We start from the raw sequence: 21,345 nt of genomic DNA, 5'->3' as shown, positions 1-21,345 counted from the left end.
TTTTAAAAGCACCTATTATCTCTCCTTCTTATGATCTCTTCCAAATTGAAAAATGGAAAAACATTTTTAAAATATATTTAGTCCAGCAAAAAAAATTCCTACATTATCCATATACAAAAATGATTGTCTCATTCTGTGTTTTATCACCTTTCTGGCAGGAGAAGGGTGTCATGTTTCATCTTTAGTATTCTGAATTCATGGCTTACCATGAGGTCTAAAATCTTAGAGCTACTATTCCATGGAAACAGTTATTGTATAATTTACTCTCCTCATTATGCTCATTCTGCATCAGTTCATAGAGGACTTCCTAATTTTCTCTGAAATGGTCCATTTCAACATAATTATGGTTATGTGTGTGTTATTGTCCTTTGTTCTCAAAGAGGATCAAAATGATATCATTATGTTAGTCAAGTTATAGTGTGTCTGACTGTGGCTCATCAGACAAATACAAACTCAAACTCTTCTGCTGCAAATATTCCATTATATTAATATTATTATTTGTTTTTAATATATTATTTATTATATTATATTTTTATTATATTATTTGTTTATTATATTTTGTTTAGTTTATTTTAATTTGTTTAGTTCTTCCCCAGTAGGAGAGCACTCTCTTAATTTTCTAATTTTGGCCACTATCCAAAGAAAGCTGTTATAGTTTTCTACACAATGTCCTTTTACTCCATCTTTGTTCTTTTTGTGATATCAGTCTAGTAATAATATAGCTAAGTCAAACAATATGTACCATTTAGTAACTTTTGGAGAAGAGCTCCAAAATGCTTTCTAGAATAGCTGGACCAATTCATACCAGTTTATCAATGCACCCATTTTCTGATAACCTCTCTAATAATTATCATTTTCCATTTTTGTCAATTTTGCCAAAGAGGACTTTATTTTTGTATGCAAATAATTTCTGGCATATCTAAATAGACACACTTTCAAATATCTTACAACTACTATAATTAGTTTGAGTGAGAGTTCCCTTTCTAGCTCTTCTTGTTGGTTTTGTCAGTAATTATACAGAATGTTGATGATTTATGTGTATTATATTTTTGTACCCTACAACTCTGCTGAATTTATTGTTTCAATTAATTTTTGGATAGTCCTTTAAGGTTTTCTCAATAAATCATCATATCACTGGCAAAAAACAATAATTTTGTTTCTTCTCTGCCTATGCTTACTCTCCCAATGTTTTTTTCTTATCTTATTAATACAGCAGCATTCCTAGGAATGCCTCTAATAACAGTGATGATGATGGGGATCCTTGCTTTATCTCTGAAATTTTGGAAAGACCTGTAACTTTTCTCCATTACATATAATGTTAATCTTTTTAAAAATAAATATTACTATTTCATGGAAAAACCTGTCATTTATTTTTATGCTTTCTAGACTATTAAACAAAGACAGTGTTGGATACATTTTCTTGATAAAAATTTTTAATTTTTCTATAATTTGTTTTTTCACTAATCAGTTTTTAGAACTATGCTACATTGTCAACAATTACTTTTTAATTTTTCCTTTAAGGAGATTTTATTGAATATAACTTTTACTGTACTGAAACTACTAAATAATGTATTTAGTATTTCTAATTTTCCATATTTTTGGTATTTTTTATGTTCCATTATGTGATCAATTTTTGTAAAAGTACTGTGTTCAAACAGCTGGTGTCAGGCTACTCAAGGTAATGAAGCTGAGAACCATGCTCAATTAACATTTCAAGGGGAAATAAATTTATATCACATTCTACTTATCAGTCATAGTAGGTGCTATAAACAGATTAGCAATAAGTAAACTATTTTCTATTCCTATTTAGTAACTTCCAGAGCTCTATCAATGTTTAATTTTCCTATAAATTTATTATTTAGATCCTTTTCCCCCCTTTTTATACTTTGGTTAGATTTACCTAGATCCAAAAGGGTAGAGTGAGAGTCCCTACTTTTATAGTTTTACTATCTATTCTTCCAATTCACTTTTCCTTTAAGTATTTAGGTGCTGTGATACTTGCGTATGAAGTGATGCATATGAAGGGATATAAAAATATGAGTTTTATTGAGGAAAACCTTAAAGAACTATCATTAAAAAGTAAAGCAATAACTTCAGCAAAGTTGCCGAATAAACAAACAAACAACAACAACAACAACAAAAACCACATAAATCAACAACATCCTGTTACTAACAAAACCCAACAAGAAGACCTAGAAAAAGAAATTCCATTCAAAATAACTGTAACAAAGTAAGAACATAAAATGCCTTTAAAAGTTATATTAAGAAGACAAAAATCCCCAAGTGAGTTAAGACTTGCAAAAAATTGCTAGGAACAAAGAACTGTGCTTTTCAAGTTATGTTGAAGATAAGGAAAGGAAGAAATAATGAATAGGAACACTGCTAAAAGAAGATGGATGATTGTTAATGGATATCAGCTAAAGCAGAATTATTTAACTTCTTTTGCATTTCTATTTTTCATATCATGAAGAATATTATTTAAGTTGGAAATAAAAAAGAAAAAAAGGTTAAAAGAGAAATGGAAGGAAACACCTACCACATACCAGACACTATGAGTATGCTAAGCACTACAAAAATGATCTCATTTGATCCTCACAACAACCCTGAGAGATAAGTGCTATTATTATCATTATTGTTTCACAGTTGAGGAAACTGCTTTCTCAGTCATCCAATAATTACAAAAATATAAATAAGATGCATAAAAGGAAAATAGATTTTGAGTAACTGAAAAAATCAAAATCAACACCAACACCAGTAAGTTGTTGGAGAATTTATCATGAAACCTGCTTTGATTCTCATAAGAGAGAAATGGGGTACTACTCACATAGAATATTACAGAATGTCTTATAGATTTGGATTTAGTTACTGATGTTATTGCTTAATTATTTTCCTTTGTCACAAGGGAGGAATCAACAGGAAGAATGAAGAATTTCTCTGTATAAATAACTAATACAAAGATAAAAGACATTAATGAAACATTTCTTTGTAAATTCATCAATGCAGATTTTTTTTGCATCTATTCCAAATGCATCTCCTTTATGCCTTGGTAGGTGGTTTCCTGAATTGCTATCACTAAAAAGTATTCATCACCTTGTGTCTAATCTAGTAATGAGACTTCTAACTCAGCTAATCTAGTCTTCCCATGACAGATGCCAGATCTGTCACTGGGCCAATACCACATAGTTTTACAGCTTGATATAACCAGTACTCCCAAAACAACTTTTTTTTTTTAAATTTAGAATTAAGGGCTTAACTTATGCAATGATGAACAATCTAAATTGTTGAACTTATGAAAAAAGAGCAAGATGGCATGTAGAATATATGTAACACCAAAAGTCATTCCCCAATAGGGGAAATAGGTCAAAGGATATGAACAAACAGTTCTCAAAAGAAAAATCTGTAGAGTATTAACAAGCACATGAAAAAATGCTCCAAATCACTAGTAATACAATAAATGTAAATCTAAACAACCCCAATGTTTGACTTCACATGCCTCAAATTGTCAAGGATGACAAAAAGATGAGAATCACTGTTAAAGGAGTTGTGGAAAGACAAGTGTAACTCTGAATCAACCACTTTGGAAAACAATTTGGTCTGCACAGTAAAGATAATGAGCAAATAAAGTAACTAAAATGTTCATGTCCTCTGACCCAGAGACTCTACTACAAGGCTTACTCCAAGAAGATCATTGATAAGAATAAAGTCCCAATATATACCACTATATTTATGACAGCTTTCCTGTTCAAATGGTAACAAGTAGATGTCCATCCACTAAGGATTACCTCAGTGGTAAAAACAGACTGTGGCACATGAATATAATGGAATATCACTGTATTATGAGAAGTGATGAATGATATATATAGAGATAAATGAAAAGGCCTATATGAAGCAATGCAGAGTGAAGTACATCCAAAAAACAATATAGACAATGACCATAAAAATGAAAATGAATAGAACTATTACAAAAAACAAAATCAGAAGTCAGTGTTTTAGCATTATAAAGAACAAGCATGGCTCAAAGAAGAGATTCAAGAAGATATTTCCAACTTCCCTTTGCAGTAGTGGCAGATCCACGAGTGTCATACACAGCACATATTTTCAAACATTTTCTGATGTACTGATCACTTATGTTGATTTACTACTTTTTCTTTTCCCTTTTTTGTGTCTTAAAAATACTACATATTACTGAACAAGGCTCTTTTGGAATGAGAAAGTAAGGATACTAAGGGAAGGAAATAATGGTGAGGCTTAAAAACGACATGAATAAATTTTTTATTCATTTATTATTATCATATCATATTATTTATTTTTTAGTGGAAAAAAGCATTTAAAAACTCTAAGAATGCTTTAGCTACTTTATTTTTGAACGTCCATCATTTATAGATAAGATTAGATTTGCAAGGTCGAGTAGGATCTGGGCTGTATGCTCAGAGCCCCATGCTCTTCAGAACTCTTCTTGTGTCTTTTCAGCCCAGTGATAATCTAGAGTACTGTAAATATGCTCTGGCTATCTGTCCTAGCCTAAGCAGACCTCTACAATATGGAACCAGGATCTCCACAGCATTTCTTTTGGATTCTAGATGTCCTGAATTATGTTTACAGATGAAATTTATCTTTGGTTTCTGTTTTGCAGAGGTTTGAAAGATTAAAAGAGAAAAGTCTGGTTCTTTACCTTATCCTGTGACCAAGAACTGCATTTAGAAACTCAAAATTACCACAAGTCTCCTAATCTATAGTACAAATGGATAATCCTTCTTCATAGAATCCTCTTTTTCCTCCTGTTTAAAAAACAGCTCAAAAAACAATCAGTAATTATGCCCAAATAAAACTGTATGTATCATATTAATACCACTATTAAGTCTGTTTCCCAAGGTGAACAGGGAAAAAGGAAAAGAACCTATATGTTCTAAAATATTTACAGCAATTCTCTTTGTGATAGAAAAATGGAAGTTGAGAGGCTGCCCATCAATTAAAGAATGGCTATATAAGCTGTAGCATATCATTGTGATAGAATACTACCATGCTGTAAGAAATGATGAGTAGGTTAATTTTTGAAAAATATAGAAAGACCTGCATAAAATAATGAATAGTGAGATGAACAGAAACAAAAGAATGCTGTATATAGTAATACTATTGGAAGAGTAGATATGAATGATAATACATATATTGAGAGAAACACACATACATGTGAATACTTCAACAAACTACAAAGGAACTATGAAGGAAAATGCTATTCACCTCCAGAAAAAGAAATGATATGTAGAACTATGTACTGTACAATGTCACATATTATATACATGTGTGTGTGAAATGATGGCTTTCTTTGGCACGGGGTTAGAAGGGAAGGAAGGAAACAACCTAAAACTCAAATGTAACAAATAAATACAATAAAAGAAAGTTCAAGTATTATCTTCTACATTTTCTTATCTATACAATAGCTAGAATATTCTCTTCCAAATTACCTTGTATTCAACTATTTTGCATATGCTCGTATTTACTTTATATTTATTTACTGCATATATTTATATATCTATTTTTGCCTCTTCCATTAAAATATAAGCTCCTTGTGTATAGAGATTATTTCATTCTTTGAACTAGTATTCCCAGGATTCAAATAGTTCTTGGCACATAGGAGAAATTTAAGAAAAGCTTGTTGATTGGATGGAGCATGGATTGAAGAGATGAGAGACTAAGATATTGGAAACCAGTTAGAAAGCTTCAGTAACAGTCTAGGATAAGCAAGGAGAGAAGAGAGACCTAAAATGAAGGCAGAGGCCAGACAAAGGGAGAAATACAGCCTAATGAAGATGATCCATTAGTGGAAAATGAAAATGGTTACCTAAGAAGAAAAAGCCTAAGTAGCATCACAAATGCTCCAGAAGAAAAAACTAACCAGCAGTAGGGGCCAAACACTATGCAGAAGTCAAGAAGGATGAGGTCTGAGAAAAATCCATTAGTCTTAGCTATAAAGAAATTATTGCTAACTTTGAAGAAAGTAAATTGAATTGGGTAGAACTGGAAACCAGAGTACAAGGGACTAAGAAGTATGTAGAAGATGAGGAAATGGAAGTAATGAGCATAGTCGTTTTTTCTAAGAATTTTGATCACAAAGTCATAGATTTAGAGCTGACCACCTCATTTTACTGATGAGGAATCAGAGGTCCAGATAAATTAAAGAACTTGCCCAGTGCACTACACAGGAAAAAAAAAAGGAGCAGAGCAAGATCTGAAACCAGATCTTCTAATTCCGAATCCTGGTTCCCTTTAGACTATATCAATAAATATAGAATGCTAGTCTGAGTAGAGGGTTTTTCCTTAAGAGGGAGAAGACTTGGGAATGTTTCTGGGCAGCAGGAACAGTCCTGGGGAATCCAAAGAGAATGATGATTAGAGAGAGGTCTGACTAAAGGGGCAAACTCCCTTTACATCAGAGAGTACAAAAGTCAACAGTACAAGGAAAGGGGTGGAACTCATAACAGAAAAAGGGATACATTTTCCTCTGATTGAAGGAAGGAGAAAATGGGGGATAATGCAGAGAAAATTTAAGTTAAAGAATTGTATTCTTCACTGCTCAGATCCCCTGAATTATTGAGTTCAAATCTAAGCATGTTAAATGTGTACTGTTTGAAGGACAATCTCAGACTTATACTGTGTGGGCCCTCCAATGGACAGAACTAGGACTATTGACAGGAAATCAAGGGGAAACAAGTTTTAGATTAAAATAAGGACAAACACTGTAATATGATCTGTCCTTTCTAATCAACTCTATACCATGCAACCTGAACTGCAGCCATCACCTTTATCTCCTCCTACTGGAACTTGGAACTCTGCCCTTAGGTTGACAAAGTCTAATGGATGAGCTTCTACCTCATTGTGTCTAGAACCAAGCCCTGACATCCCCAGCCATACTATGCTGCCACCTCTATGGCTACCTAACACTTTTTTTCTACCTCTCCTTTATTGGTATCTTCCTCCAGCAGAATGCAAACTTCTTGTAGACTATCCCTTTTCCTCAGTACAGTGCTTAGCACATTAAAAATGCTTAATCACTGCTCAATTTATCATATTTCTATTTAAATTTCACTAAGTAGTGAATTACTTGACATTCCACATTTAAATAGAGACTATAATCCACTTCATATCAATTTACATCAATAAGCATTTACTCATTTGCTTATAAATTTTTCCTGAGTAATAACTACTAGTGACCTCTCTTTTAAGCAATGCAGTATAGAAATGTGTTGGATTTGATTGTTGGTGAAATTGTGAATACATCCAGCCATTCTGGAGAGCAACTTGGAACTATGCTCAGAAAGTTATCAAGCTGTGCATACCCTTTGATCCAGCAGTGTTTCTATTGGGCTTTTATCCCAATGAAATCTTAAAAGAGGGAAAGGGACCCACATGTGCAAAAATGTTTGTGGCAGATCTCTTTGTAGTGGCCAGAAACTGGAAAATGAATGGATGCCCATAGTTGGAGAATGGTTGGGTAAACTGTGGTATATGAATGTTATGGAATATTATTGTTCTGTAAGAAATGACAAGCAGGAGGATTTCAGAAAGGCCTGGAGAGATTTACAAGAACTCATGTTGAGTGAAATGAGCAGGACCAGGAGATCATTATATACTTCATCAACAATACTATATGAGCATCAATTCTGATGGATGTGGCCCTCTTCAACAATGAGATGAAACAAATCAGTTCCAATAAAGCAGTATTGAATTGAACCAGCTATACCCAGTGAAAGAACTTGGGAAATGAGTGTGAACCACTACATAGAATTCCCAATCCCTCTATTTTTGTCCACCTGCATTTTTTATTTCCTTCACAGTTTAATTGTACACTATTTCAAAGTGCAATTCTTCTTGTGCAGCAAAATAACTGTATGGACATGTATACATATATTGTATTTAACATATACTTTAACATATTTAACATGTATTGGGAGAAGGGTGGGGGGAAGAAGGGGAAAAATTGGAACAAAAGGTTTTGCAATTGTCAATGCTGAAAAATTACCCATGTATATAACTTGTAAATAAAAAGCTATAATAAAAAATTTTAAAAAAAGAAATGTGTTGGATTTGTAGGTTCAAATTGTAGTTCTGCTACTGACTCCTGATGTGACCATAGGGAATTCATTCTACTTCTCTGCACTCAGTGTCTCTCTGGTTCAGATGATTTCTAGGTTTCTAGCTCCCATATTTTATAAAAACTTTTCATCCGTTTATATCTTGTCCTTCAAAACTCATTAATTCTTTAATTAGGAATGCAACCATTATTTATCTTCTTTTGTATCTCAGGTTCTCCATCCTTCCCAATATCTTGTACATAATACTCAATAAATATTCACCATTGTTTTAAAAAGATTTAAAACTGAAGTAACAAAAAAATACAGGACTAGGTTGAAGGAGAAAGTAAAAAAAGGAGTGGAGAATATATTAAGCACTGTTCTTAGTTTTAACTACTTTTAGTTCTTCCCCTCCTTTTTTTTTTTTTTTTTTAAAGGCAATGTTCTGAGGGATACTGGAACTTCCTAAAGTAGATCACTGGGGGAAATTATACTCTAGACTTCAGCAATAACAAGGTTCCTTTCTGACAAAACATTATCATTACACATTTTAACTCACAGTTCATTCAGCTCCCTTTTTACAACAAAGTATCTGCAAAAGGGAATGTTTTGAAGTTTTTTACCTAAGTAACTAGAGAAAGGATTACAATTCCAATCATCTCCCCTAATTACATGCCAAACTCACTCCTTTTGGAATTAGATATCCTCCGATAATTAAATCTTCTTGGGTTACTCTACCATTTCCTGGTAAAACTGGAAATAACCTAGAGAGATATAAAACATGGAATAGTTTTAACTATTGCAAAGATAAACAATTTATATCCCAAGTAACTGCATATTTTAGAACCACAATTCTATCAAATAAATAGCTCCCAATATACCTGGAATAGAAAAAAAAATTTTTTTGATTAATGAATACTAGTAGACTGAAGAGTTACATTCTTTGTAGAACTGAAGTGGTAAATTGTACAATAGACAAGCACTTCAGTTGCTATGCAAATAAAGCTAACAAGTCAGACATGAAAAACTTGCCCTTGATGTATATTAGGCAATGCACATTTTGTCATGAATTTTTTCCTTATTGAATAATCCAGAAGCTTGAATGGTGATCTTATTGGGCATAGATAAAAAGTTTAAGCTCTTAAAAGTAAATACAAGATTTAAATGAATTTTCTAAGTTGTTCATTATAATTACTTTGGAAAAGGAATTGAGGCTTTAAAGGTATATTTAGTTATATGACTTTTGAAATCTTTCTACCTTAGGGTTTCCTTGAGCAGAGCCCTGATCAATGGTACTTTGGGGATATCCTCTGCTGTTGGAATATGTTTCTTTCCCAAATTCTCAATGATCTCCTGATACACTGATTGCTGAACTTCAGGATGCTTTGCCAATAGGTATGCAGCCCAAGACAGAGTGAAAGAAGTCTAATTTTTTAAAACAAACAAAAAACATACATGTATGCACAATTAAAGGAGGTTAGAAAACAACCAAACATTAAATGCTTCTAAAAGGAGGACATTTCTAGATAAGACATACCATTTTCTACATATATAGGTATAACGCAGTTGAGTTATAAGGAACATCTAGGCCAAATGGAGTTAGATTACATCACATTCTATTTCTCCATAACACTTTTTACTTTGCCAAAACAAATATGCCTCTTTCTAAATCCATCACAGAAAAAAAAAAAAACTACAGCCTAAATAATCTTGAAAACAAAATCATCTAATATTACAAATGCTATTTTTAATAAAGAGCAAGTGATTTTATTTCTGAATATTTTTTTTATCTTAGTAAATACAGAATGGTTAGGACTTAGATTGGTCCCTAGATTCAGGATGGAATTACTCTATAACTATTCATATCATTCTTTGGGAGGAAGAATAGTGGCATAGTTCTCAAATTCAGTGCCAATATTTCCAACTACTTGCATTTAACCTCAAAGTTTAAATAATATTAATTTTTTTATCATTTTTATAATTGTTATTTTCTTATGAGTTCCACATAATATTCCACAATAAATTCCACAATAAAAATGCTTTTCCCAATATCTAAAATTTGAGTTATATAGCCCATATCATAGTTTTCTCTGAATCATGGTTTTGTTTTAGGCATTTCAAGGTTTTTCGAAGAAAAACTTTATTATAAAAACTCAGTCCTAGTATAGCTAAATTCTGAGAGCTTCATTATCAGACTGGCTCCAGGGAAAAGGAAGCCATACAAAGGCTGTGATCTGCATCAGCAGAGGGAGTACTCATCTTGATCAAAACAAATTAAATAGATAAACCCGCAGATCTTTGAAACACAGAGAATTTTAAAAGTTAAATAAATGTCCATAAAAAGAATGGCAATATGAAAGTGAATAGGAGTACTGTCACAGTTTGTCAACTTATAAATCCAAATTGAGGCACTAACTTGGTAACTTGGAAGTTTTTCCCTTCTCTATTCTTCTTTCTATAATATCTGTACCTACCACTAGATGGCAGGAGGAAATTACATCTGAGTCACTTGTCAATTCTCAGACATTGACAATTATGATAAAAGAGTTTAATTCAGTGTTTAAAAAAAAATTCAGTGTTTAAGATGCTCTGTAAACCGAATATTATGTAAAACTAAATCATAAATAAATGATATCATATAGAATTAAAAAATTCTCTTCTACTGGCATCCTCTCATTACATGTAAGCTCTCTCAGGACAGTTTTTATTTTTTTTCATTTTTGTCCTTGCTTTCCCATGGTTTAACAGATCTTATTTTTAATGCTACTAGAAACAGCTTTCCATTTTTTTCAGAAATCCTTGTATTTAGAATCCTTGAGCAATGACCTACTGCATCTAAGAGCTTCATTTAAGAATTTCTATAGTAGAAATTTTCCCCTGCCAGAAATTTTCCCGAACTTATTCTTAGTCCAACAGTTTCCTGTTCTTTCTACTCCGTACCCCAAGTTTGGCAAGCTTTGCCTTTTCTTTTTAGATTTCAAGAAATAAAAACAAGCACATATTAGCCATTTAAATTTCATATAGCTAACAGATATATACATATCTATGTAAACATATACGTATATATGTGTGTATATATAAGCATATGTATATACAAACATAAAACCAAGATACAACAATAACAAAAGGAAATATATATTTCATTATATAAACAAAACACATCTTTCCTGCCAGATCCATGAAAAACAATTAACTAAGGCTGAGACTCACATTGTTCTAAATTACCCTATTCTATATGATGTTTTCTTAATTAGCATTATTTCAAAAAGATAAGTTCCACATAGGCATGGAAAATCACTTGCAAAATATGTGGAATTTTTGCAAATGACACACCTCATTTTCTTAATGTTGAAATAACTTCGAACTACTCATCAGAGCTCATAGCTCAGGCTTCCCAACAGGGGAGGAAAAAATGTGATTACACAATAGAGTTTTTTCTGTAGAAATTATATCCTCTTAAGTTCTCAGCACCTTCTTTTTCTCTCACTCCCAGCATTACACCCGCATTAGCAAAAGACTTAGAAGCCAATAAAAAAAAATCTTACAAAATACTATACAAAATGTTTCACAATCCCTTTGTGTACCTTCACTTTACAATTTGTAAGAAAAGTGTCATTCTCTTTTGGAAATCTTTACCAACTCAAAAAGTTTGTTAAATAAAACCAGAAATTCAGGCAGCATTAAACTATGCAATGTCCTTAAAGTTTAATAAATCAAATAGTTAATTTAAAATTATAAATGGGGGGTCTCATGAGGCTGTGAAGGCTTATTAGGTGAAAATTTACTTTAACTTTTAAGAAAACAAAACAAACCCAAAAAACTTACTGTGTCAACCCCCGCCAGGAGCATTTCAGTCATATTGGCATAGATTTCCTCTAAAGTTAGCTCTTTGCTAATTAAGAGGTAGGTGAGCAACCCTCCTTGGATGTTTTCCCCTCTATCCAGTTGGGACTGAATGTCCTTCAGCTTATTGTCAACATGAATCTGACCTGTTTAAAAATAAAGTTATTTTTTTTAAAAAAGCTTAGTTGAAAACACTCTATAGTTTGGATGTCATCCTACCTTAGTCCTGACAATCTCAGAAACAACTCCATTTCAAGGTTATTATTAGTCTGAAAATAACATAATTTTGGACCTTGAAACAGAAGCTACATTCAAACAATCACTTTTACATGTAAAAGATGAGTATGTAGGCATATATATTTCCACTTATATCTTAATTATTTATTTAAATAAATATGAGCTACATTCAGAATAAGGCAGTTTCATCCACAAAGCTAAAAGTCAATGACTTCACCTTCTACAGAAAACATGAAAAACCCACTCTTGCTTGGCAGGAATCTTTACTATGTAAATGGAAAAGTAACATGAACTAAAGTAGTGGCTACTAACCTATCTATGAATTTTTAAAAAATTAATTTCAATGTAACTGTATTCCTTTGTAACCCTATGTATTTATTTTATCCTTTCTGAGAAGGATAGAAGAAGAAGAAATCCACAGATTTCTATATACTGCCAATGGGGTCCATGGCATAAAAATTTAAGAGCTTTCGCCGGAATGGCAGTGCATTATTAGCCTCAGAGTTAGGAAGTCCTGGGTCCAATTCCTGCTCTGATATAGACTAGCTGGTGTTTCCTTGAGAATCATTAAACCTCTAGTTACCTGGGCAACATCTCAACTACAAGTTATATAGCAGGTGCCTGATGGTTATCGATAGAGAAAGTTCTACAATGGGAGCTCCCTAGGGTAATGAAATAGCTTATCCTGAAAAAAAAAAGTATACCCAAGATATAGCTATATGTACACCTTTATAGTGATAGAATTGCAATAACTTCTTTTGATATACAAAACCCAGCATTATCTTTTAAAAATATCCACATATTCAGTTTTAATGACTGCACCTTGCTGAATCAGGAACAATCATTCTAGAACACAGGGGGATTTCCAGGAGTTAAATAAAGTCACTAATGGATTCCACTGTGTTTACTTATATATTTTTTTAAACATAATTAGGAAATATGCTTCCCTTCCTTCTTCCCCTGCCACATTACCCCTCTCCACAAATGGCCTATTTCATAGAAAGCCAGCACTGCTAGAGTAGCTTCTCCACAGTCTTCATCAACAGAAGCAAAGATTGACTAGTTGGGCTTGGAATAAGTCAAAAAACTCATCCCCTATATTTTTTTCTATGAAAAATTCAGATATCAACAAAAGAAAGCACATTCCTTTCCTAAATTCAGTCCTCATTCTTACTTAGCCTTAGGTCTCTTCTGAGTCCACTCTCTTATCATCAACTACTATTAGACATGTTGAAGCAGATATTTCGTAGGTATTTCAAGCTCAACATGTTGAAAATAGAGCTCATTTTTACTTCAAAACCCTCCCTTTTCGCAACTTTTCTATTACTGTCAACAGCACCACTATCCTTCCCAGAGTTCCAAGTTCATAACTTGATATCATCTGGGTCTCCTCAATTTCACTCACCCCTTATATAAAATCTCTTGCCAAATCTTGCAGTTTCTACCTCTATAATATCTCTCACATCCATCCCTTTCTCCACTTACACACTCCATATAGTTATCATCCTACTTTAGGTCTTCAATAGCACTTTCCTGGACTATCAAAACAGCCTTTTAATTTAACTCAAGCTTCATGTCACTCCCATCCAACTTCCACAATGGCTGACAAAATGATTTTCTCTAAGTGCAGGATTGACTATTTTACTCTCCTGTTTGATAAATTCTGGTTCCCAGTTAATTATCTGTGAGAGTTATCACATACTCCTCTGGCTCTTAAAGTCCTTCACAACTTGTCCCCAATCCACCTATATAACCTTATTACATATTATTCCCTTCATGGACTCCATAGTCCAGCCAATCTAGACCACAGAGTAACAATTCACTTCCCATTTTCATACCTTTCAGTGATGATTCTCCAAGTCTGGAATATACTCTCAGTTCGCTTCTGCCTCTTAAAATTCCTGGTTTCCTTTGAGATTAAACTCAAAAACCATTTTCTACTTGAGATCTGTTCCTATCTACTCAGATGCTAGTACCCCTTCTCCTCCACTACATTGTATTTATTTCTCATACACACACACACGTACACACACACATACACACACACACATAATATCTGTAAACAAAGCCAAAGCAGGTACTGAATATGTTTAAGAGAAATTCAGTAGGACAGAAAATGACAAAATATTTTAAACATTTCTTCCATTTTAAAATAATTTAATAAGAACTTGCTAAATCCCTTAGACTAAAAATTCAAGTGAAGAAAATGTTTATAGGGTGAATCATACATTGTTGACTTAATCTCTTTCATTGTGTGCATCCCAATAGAAGATCAGGCTAAGGAGAAGAAGCCTGACAAGTTGTTAATCAAGAAAGTCAGTTGACTATGCAGTTACATTGGAATTACAAAGGAATACAGTTACATTGAAATTAATTTTTAAAAAATTCATAGATAGGTTACCAGTAGCCACTACTTTAACTCATGTTACTTTTCCATTTACATAGTAAAGATTCCTGCCAAGCAAGAGTGGGTTTTTCATGTTTTCCATAGAAGGTGAAGTCATTGACTTTTAGCTTTGTGGATGAAACTGACTATGCAGTGAGAAAATTTAAAGCAAACATATCAGAATTTATATATCTAAATAGTGTTCTTCTTCAAAAACATCTCCTTGTGAGGAATGAGAAAATTTTAAACAAATATAACAGAATTTACACATCCAAATAGTGTTCTTCTTCAAAGGAGCCCACTGTGGTTAATATTTTTTTTTTAGCATTATTTGGAACTTTCTTTCAAATTAATTTTTGAGATAGTTTATTAGTCATACAAGAAAATTAATATGATTTATAGATGCACTTGAATTTTTAAAAAAATTCTCATTAAATTTGATTGCTTTTGTGTTTATTATAAATACTGCCATTACTATTTTTCACAGAAATGTATAGTATTTCAGTTGAATTATGAGTTAAACTTTTGTGGGGTAAAATGTGGACTCAAAACTAGTATTCTCTACTTTCATGTCATATTCATATCATATTCATTTGGATGTATAAGTTCTGGTATATATAAGAATTTTATTCAATCACATTATTCATGTTTCATGTTAATTCTCAAAACTGAGCCAAAGGTCTGTTAATTCAGATAACATTTACTATAAATATACTGCACATCAAGTCAATCTCTGCTGTAAATAACTCACTATCTTGAATAAAAATTAGTTGTATGACAGGCAGTAGAGTCAGAGTTTTATAAAAAGTGACCCTTCAATTCTTCTCTTACTAAATTTGAAGAGTCCATCCCAGGATCTGCAGAATTCTTTCCAGGGTTTAGGGATAAATGGACGAAGCCATTTGGGAATAGCTCCTGCATACATGGTGGTCTTAAACATACTAAACATCAATTTCAATGCTTCGATGTATTCCACAGTCAGCGGGGGGACACTGTTTTCCAGGCAGCCCAAACGACATTCATAAAGTATAGTAGCCACTCCTAAATGGGAAAAAGGTTAAGAGTTTAAAAGTTCTCTCCTGAAATGATGACATTATCAAGACATAAGTTATCATAATAAAAATAAGTTTCAAAAGCTTAGGAGACTTGTCAATAGAATTTGACAAATCACAACTTCATTTTTTAAAAAAAATTTGTTTTAGTCTGAATCTTAGAAATAAAACAAACATATATATAACAAAATGGAATATAAAAAACAGGAATTACACCTGAAATTACAGATCCATTATGTATAACTTGCGATTTCTTTCAAATATACAATGAAGTTATCATGTAACTTTTCCCCCTTCCCCCTCTCCAAACTTCAAGATGGCTACCCATTAAACATAAATCTGTACTCTGTGTGTGTGTACATACACACACACACATACATATATATATATATATATATATATATATATATATATATATAAAACAGCATCTTCCTTCATAGGTTCTTTGCGATTAGTTTGGGAGTTTATAATCATCAGAATGACTTGGTCATTCAAAGTTGTTCTTGAAATAATACTGCTGTTACTTTATACAATGTTCTCTTCATTCTGCTCTTATTATTCTTCATTATTTCTAAAATCCATGAGCTCATTTCTTGCAGCAGAATAATAATAAGCATTTCTTTCTACTCCATTCCTTCCCAAAAGAACATGACTATTTGATTTGATTAGATTTTTTATTATCTCTGACCCTTTATACTTAAGAACTTGGAGGGTCTTTGGGAACTCTGTCTCAATAGACTGTTGAAGAATAAACACAAAGAGAGATGACAGAAACAAAGAGACAAAGATATGTAAAAGTAATCTAGTTATACAGTTTATTATATTGCTATCTTTATTAGTTTATGGTGGTTTCTAAGTGTTCAGAATTTTAAAACAGTAGTTCCAAAAGTTAGTAAGGCTTTAAGTAGTTATGAATCTTCAACCTGTAAAAATAAAGGGATGGGTCTAGATCAGACACTCTTAACCCTTTTTTTTTTTTTTTGATGTCATGGACTCTTTTGACATTCTGGTGAAATCTATGGAATCCTTTTGAGAATAATTTTTCTAAATACATAAAACAAAATACATAGGACTGCAAAGAAAACCAATTATATTGAAATATTTATCTCAAAATTCTTAAAAACTAAATTCACAGATCTCAAGTTAAGAACCACTAATAGATTATTTTTAAGATTCCAAATAGCTAATTTCATTAAATCATAAAGTTCTTATGGAATCTGAGTATCAGTACCAGACTATCTACATTTCTATATACTTCAATAAATCATTTCAAATTAATCCTAATATGAAATATACATGTGATATAATGCATTTTGTAACATTTAAAGAAAATTTTTCAAAACTAACATTTCTAGGCTTTTATTATTGTGTATGCTACCCTTTTCAGTTTTTTAATTTCTTCTAAACTACAACTTAAAAATATAAAAACATCTACTGTGTATCCATACTATTTTCTCAGATTTTATCCCTTTTTTCTAATCAGCAATCATACCTTTGCTTAAAATGGGAGCCATGATAACAGACAATGTACCTTAGAGAATGCTTAAAGAGTATTCCTAGGGCTAGTGTGAACTGTCTAAATGCCAGACACAACTAGAGAGGACTAGCTTTACTAGCAAATGAAACAAGTGATTATATATTGTGTAAATTAAGGGATTATTAGGAATCCTAATTCCTATCCTAAAGTGTTTTTCCCATCATACTGCCACAGTTTGAAATTCTACCAATAGAGAGATCCTCTGGACCAAGGGGAAGAAAAAGAATTATTATTATTTTATATTAATAGATATTATTATTAAAATTAAAATGGAAATAACACTACAAGGAATGGTATATAAAGCCATAACAACTATTATTAGCATTTTAGAGTGAACTAGTTTAACAAATTATTTTCTAAGGTGATATAATTGAAAACTGACTCGGTAGGAGAAAAATAATGAGATGGGCTTGGAAAAAAAGTATTACCTAAGAAAGACAGGCCTGGGAATACAAAGTACTTAAAAGTAGTAATTGTTTTTTATTTCTTTCCATATTCCCAGGTCTTGGCACAGTGTCTTACACACACATCATAGGTAGAGACTTAATAAATGTTTGTTATGTTGAACTAAATTAAAATGAACAGGAAAAGGGAAAAGGTAAGAATGTGTCAATATGTCAACAAGCAACATGGGTCTTTTTAAGTAGATACCTGAAGCTACTTTACCACAACAAAGAATACATTTTCTACCTATATTTCAATTCATCTCCTTATTTTGTGAAGGAATAAGCAATCTCTAATCTTAGAACCAAGAAAGGTTTTCATGCTTTCACTCCCATACCCCCATACTCACTCTCCAAAGCACACAATTCCAGTTAGATGTTCTATCTACATCAGCACTTTCTCCTCAATTACTCTTCTAGTTCAACAATTCTCCTTCCCTTCTCCATCTCTTTTCCAGGCCGGTGCTCACTGTCTGCTTCCTGTTATGTTATTGCTTCTTTTTCTACTTTCTAGTATCTTTCTGCCATTTAAACATAAGTACAATTCATCTTGCATCACCCTCCCCGATAGAACTGTTGTAACTATAGGTAAGGCAGGCAGTGCAAATATAATTGCACTAATGCTAAAAGGGGAGAATCTTAAGAGTCCTTCCTCTAGCTCCTAGGCCAAATCTATGTGTTATAACAAAGACCTCCCGAGGAGCACAAATTATTATTTAGTCTTTCTCATATTAACTTGTATGTAAAATAATTAAAATATGCAGTTCAGATGAAGTTGATCTAATATCCTTCTGAAATCAACTGATATATAACATATAATATATAAACAACAATATATAATATATAACATCCATAAATATATTTGAAGAGCTATATGTTTAAAAGACTATTACCAAAAGTTGTTTTTCTCCCTTAAACGGATATTGACTCTTAGACTAATATTCTATTTAAAATCTTTTCCTATTATATGACTATGTTTGGATTATTTGATAGTATACATTAATGAAAAAGCTGTGACTTTTCCAGCCTTATCCTGTTAGCCTTGTTAAAGGAATATTCTGGTGACTTTGCTCCTGATATGGGTTCATTAGTACAGAAGGAATTCTTCTATATTTCTTGATGCCTATAAATCTGCCAAAAAAAAAAGTAACAGCCATGGGGAATGATTCAAATATATTACTGTTTATTCATTGCCAGAACTCTTTTTGCAGAAAATATTATTGTGCTCAGGTTCAATAAGGTAGAAAACAAAAAAGTCAAATGAGAAGACATCCTCACAACTCTCCTCCTAATGCCACTAACAAGAAAATTTGAATCAATTCTGAATAAAATACAACAAAATCTCATTTTCTCTACATTTAAGGTATTCTGATATAAGCGAATTTTCCATACAACTAAAGCCTATCTCTTTAAACAAAATACAAAAACAAAAAAAGTTTTAAAGAATGGTTAACATTCTTGATGGAAATCTCTCCAAAATGTATTACATCCTTCTTTATCTCCTTAAAGAAGATAGTCAATTTAAACTCGATCATCAGGATCTCCATTACACATATTAATTACTGAACTTTTCTGGGATAACAGACTGTTAAGGATGTTCTTATCTACCTTCCTATCACCTTTTGGTGATAAAGAAAGAGTCCCCCAAGGTGAGATGACTTTTCTAAAGTGGTCATATAGTTAACAGGTAGCCAAGCTGTGATTCCAACTTTGGCCTTCTGAGTCTTTTAACTCTAATGACTTTCTATATATCATTAGTGGCTAGTTAGGTTTATAGAACTAATTCACTTTATATTAAATCACCTCAGAGGCAGCTAGGTGGCACAGTGGATAGAAAGCCTCAAGTTAGGAAGACTTGAGTTCAAATTTTACTCCAGACACTTACTAGCTGGGTGACCCTGAACAAGCCATTTAACCCTTTTTGCCTCAGTTTCCTCATCTGTAAAATGAGCTGGAGGAGGAAATGGCAAACTAATCTAGTATTATTGCCAAGAAAACCTTAAATGGGGTCACAAAGAATTGGGCATGACTGAACAACAAAAATAGCCTTAAACTGTTTTCTATAATTTTCCAAATTCTTGTATCTGATTTAATTTTTTTTTCTTTTCTTTCCCTCTGAGACTTACAGTGGCATTTCAAGATTTTGTCAGTTTCTTTATGTCTACCGGTCCCTCTCCAACTGTATAATTTTCTGTAGCATTCAAGGAAGAATGGGCAATAGAAAAGTAGAGATTGAGAAAACAACCATGTACTTTCACAATACATTGTATGGTACCAGCTGACCTATTTTATGGTAAAACCTTCTCCTTTCTCTCTCAGAGCAAAAAAAAGATCCCTGGTTTTATAAAACAAACACATGAACCTCTGTGAAATGTTCACTCATCTTCCTGATCTTATATGGTAAATGCCTCACCTTCCATAGAGTATTTGAAGAAAAGATTATTAACATTAGTCACAGTTTCTCCATCTGCTTCCTGACTCTTAAGGATGTAGATTCTCTTAATCAAGTCAGCAATAACTTGGTTGACTTCTCCAGAAAAAATAGCTACATCTTTGGGTTTCAAAATTCTTTGTCTCAATATGCTTCTCATCTTTAGCCACTGCTCGCCTTCCCTAAAAAAAAAAAAATAATAATTTAATTTCTAATCATTTTATACAAGTGTGCACAGATGAGAAATTAAAAGGAACTTGTAAAACTTTCTCAAAGATAGTGAAGTAATTACTAGAGTTATCAATAATTCAGATTGGAAGACTAAACAATAAAAGAAATAAAATTTAAAGAAGAAACTTGAGATGGATATAAGATAACACTCCTTGACTTTGAAAGTAATAACATGCTAGAATGGAAGATTATGGAATCTTTATCCCTGAAAATCATTAAGAGAAGAACAGACAACCATCTATATCCCACTGTTTACTACCTTTGAGCCTATGTCTATTCAGAGCTTTATGTCTAGACTTTTAAAATGTGGAAAAAACTAGTTGCTGATATAAATTGTATTGATACTGACATTAAAAATACTATTTTGTCCTTTGAAAGACCGAAATTATAATATGTTACATAAAAGTGTTGCAAATCAATTAACACACTCAAATATAAATATGAACATTTTTAAAGATTATTTTTAGCCCTTTGTTAATAATACTGCTGAATTTTGGTTCAAAATTATGATCTGATAGGCCAGCTCTGGTTTAGAAATTTATGTCACTAATATCATAACAGACCTTCCATGTCTACTATTTGAAGTTTTTTTTAAATTACGATGGCTTTTATTGGATATGTGAATACCTAAAATTGCAACATCTTTTTAAGAAATATCTCCTTTTTGTAGAAAGATGGACAACTGAGATCTGGTTGGCAGGGAACTTCCACATAAATTAATGCTACTGATCTATAGTAGCACACAATGCACACAATTCACCTTCCTGAGATTATATTTTTAGCTTCTCTTTATTGCAGTTAAGATATTACACAAATAAGAGAAAAATAATTTGAAACTATTTTGAATAATACCCCTTTGCTATAGTTTTTAAAATAAGGATAAAATGCAATAGAACAAATATATGTGTGTGTGTGTTTGTGTGTATTTTTTAAATAGATATTTTTGAAGATCCCTGTGCTAAGCACTGAGATAAATAAAAAAATCTACAAAAGCCACAGCACCTTCAAGGAGCTTACACATTCATTCTAATTGGAGAAATAGTTATGATATACAATATGCAAAGCAAATCACATTACAGATACAAAACAAAGTGTTGCGTTTATCTTGAGGGAAGA

At 32.2% G+C, this 21,345-nt stretch overlaps 1 protein-coding gene across 1 annotated transcript in view; it reads right to left on the bottom strand.

The window, feature by feature from the left end:
* The window catches only part of LOC100916977 (cytochrome P450 27C1), a 38,929-nt gene that overhangs the window by 4,145 nt on the left and 13,439 nt on the right, over positions 1 to 21,345 (bottom strand). The window contains exons 3-7 of the mRNA XM_012544653.3: positions 19,981 to 20,180; positions 15,367 to 15,576; positions 11,895 to 12,058; positions 9,328 to 9,494; positions 8,755 to 8,833 (exon numbers count right to left, since the gene is read on the bottom strand). Coding sequence (XP_012400107.1) covers positions 8,755 to 8,833; positions 9,328 to 9,494; positions 11,895 to 12,058; positions 15,367 to 15,576; positions 19,981 to 20,180 — 820 coding nt within the window. The remainder of the gene's footprint in view (positions 1 to 8,754; positions 8,834 to 9,327; positions 9,495 to 11,894; positions 12,059 to 15,366; positions 15,577 to 19,980; positions 20,181 to 21,345) is intronic.

This window comes from Sarcophilus harrisii, chromosome 3 (assembly GCF_902635505.1).
Source record: "Sarcophilus harrisii chromosome 3, mSarHar1.11, whole genome shotgun sequence".
Classification (NCBI taxonomy): domain Eukaryota; kingdom Metazoa; phylum Chordata; class Mammalia; order Dasyuromorphia; family Dasyuridae; genus Sarcophilus; species Sarcophilus harrisii.
Note: the sequence above shows the minus strand (reverse complement) of the source record. Positions and strands in the feature narration are given on the sequence as shown.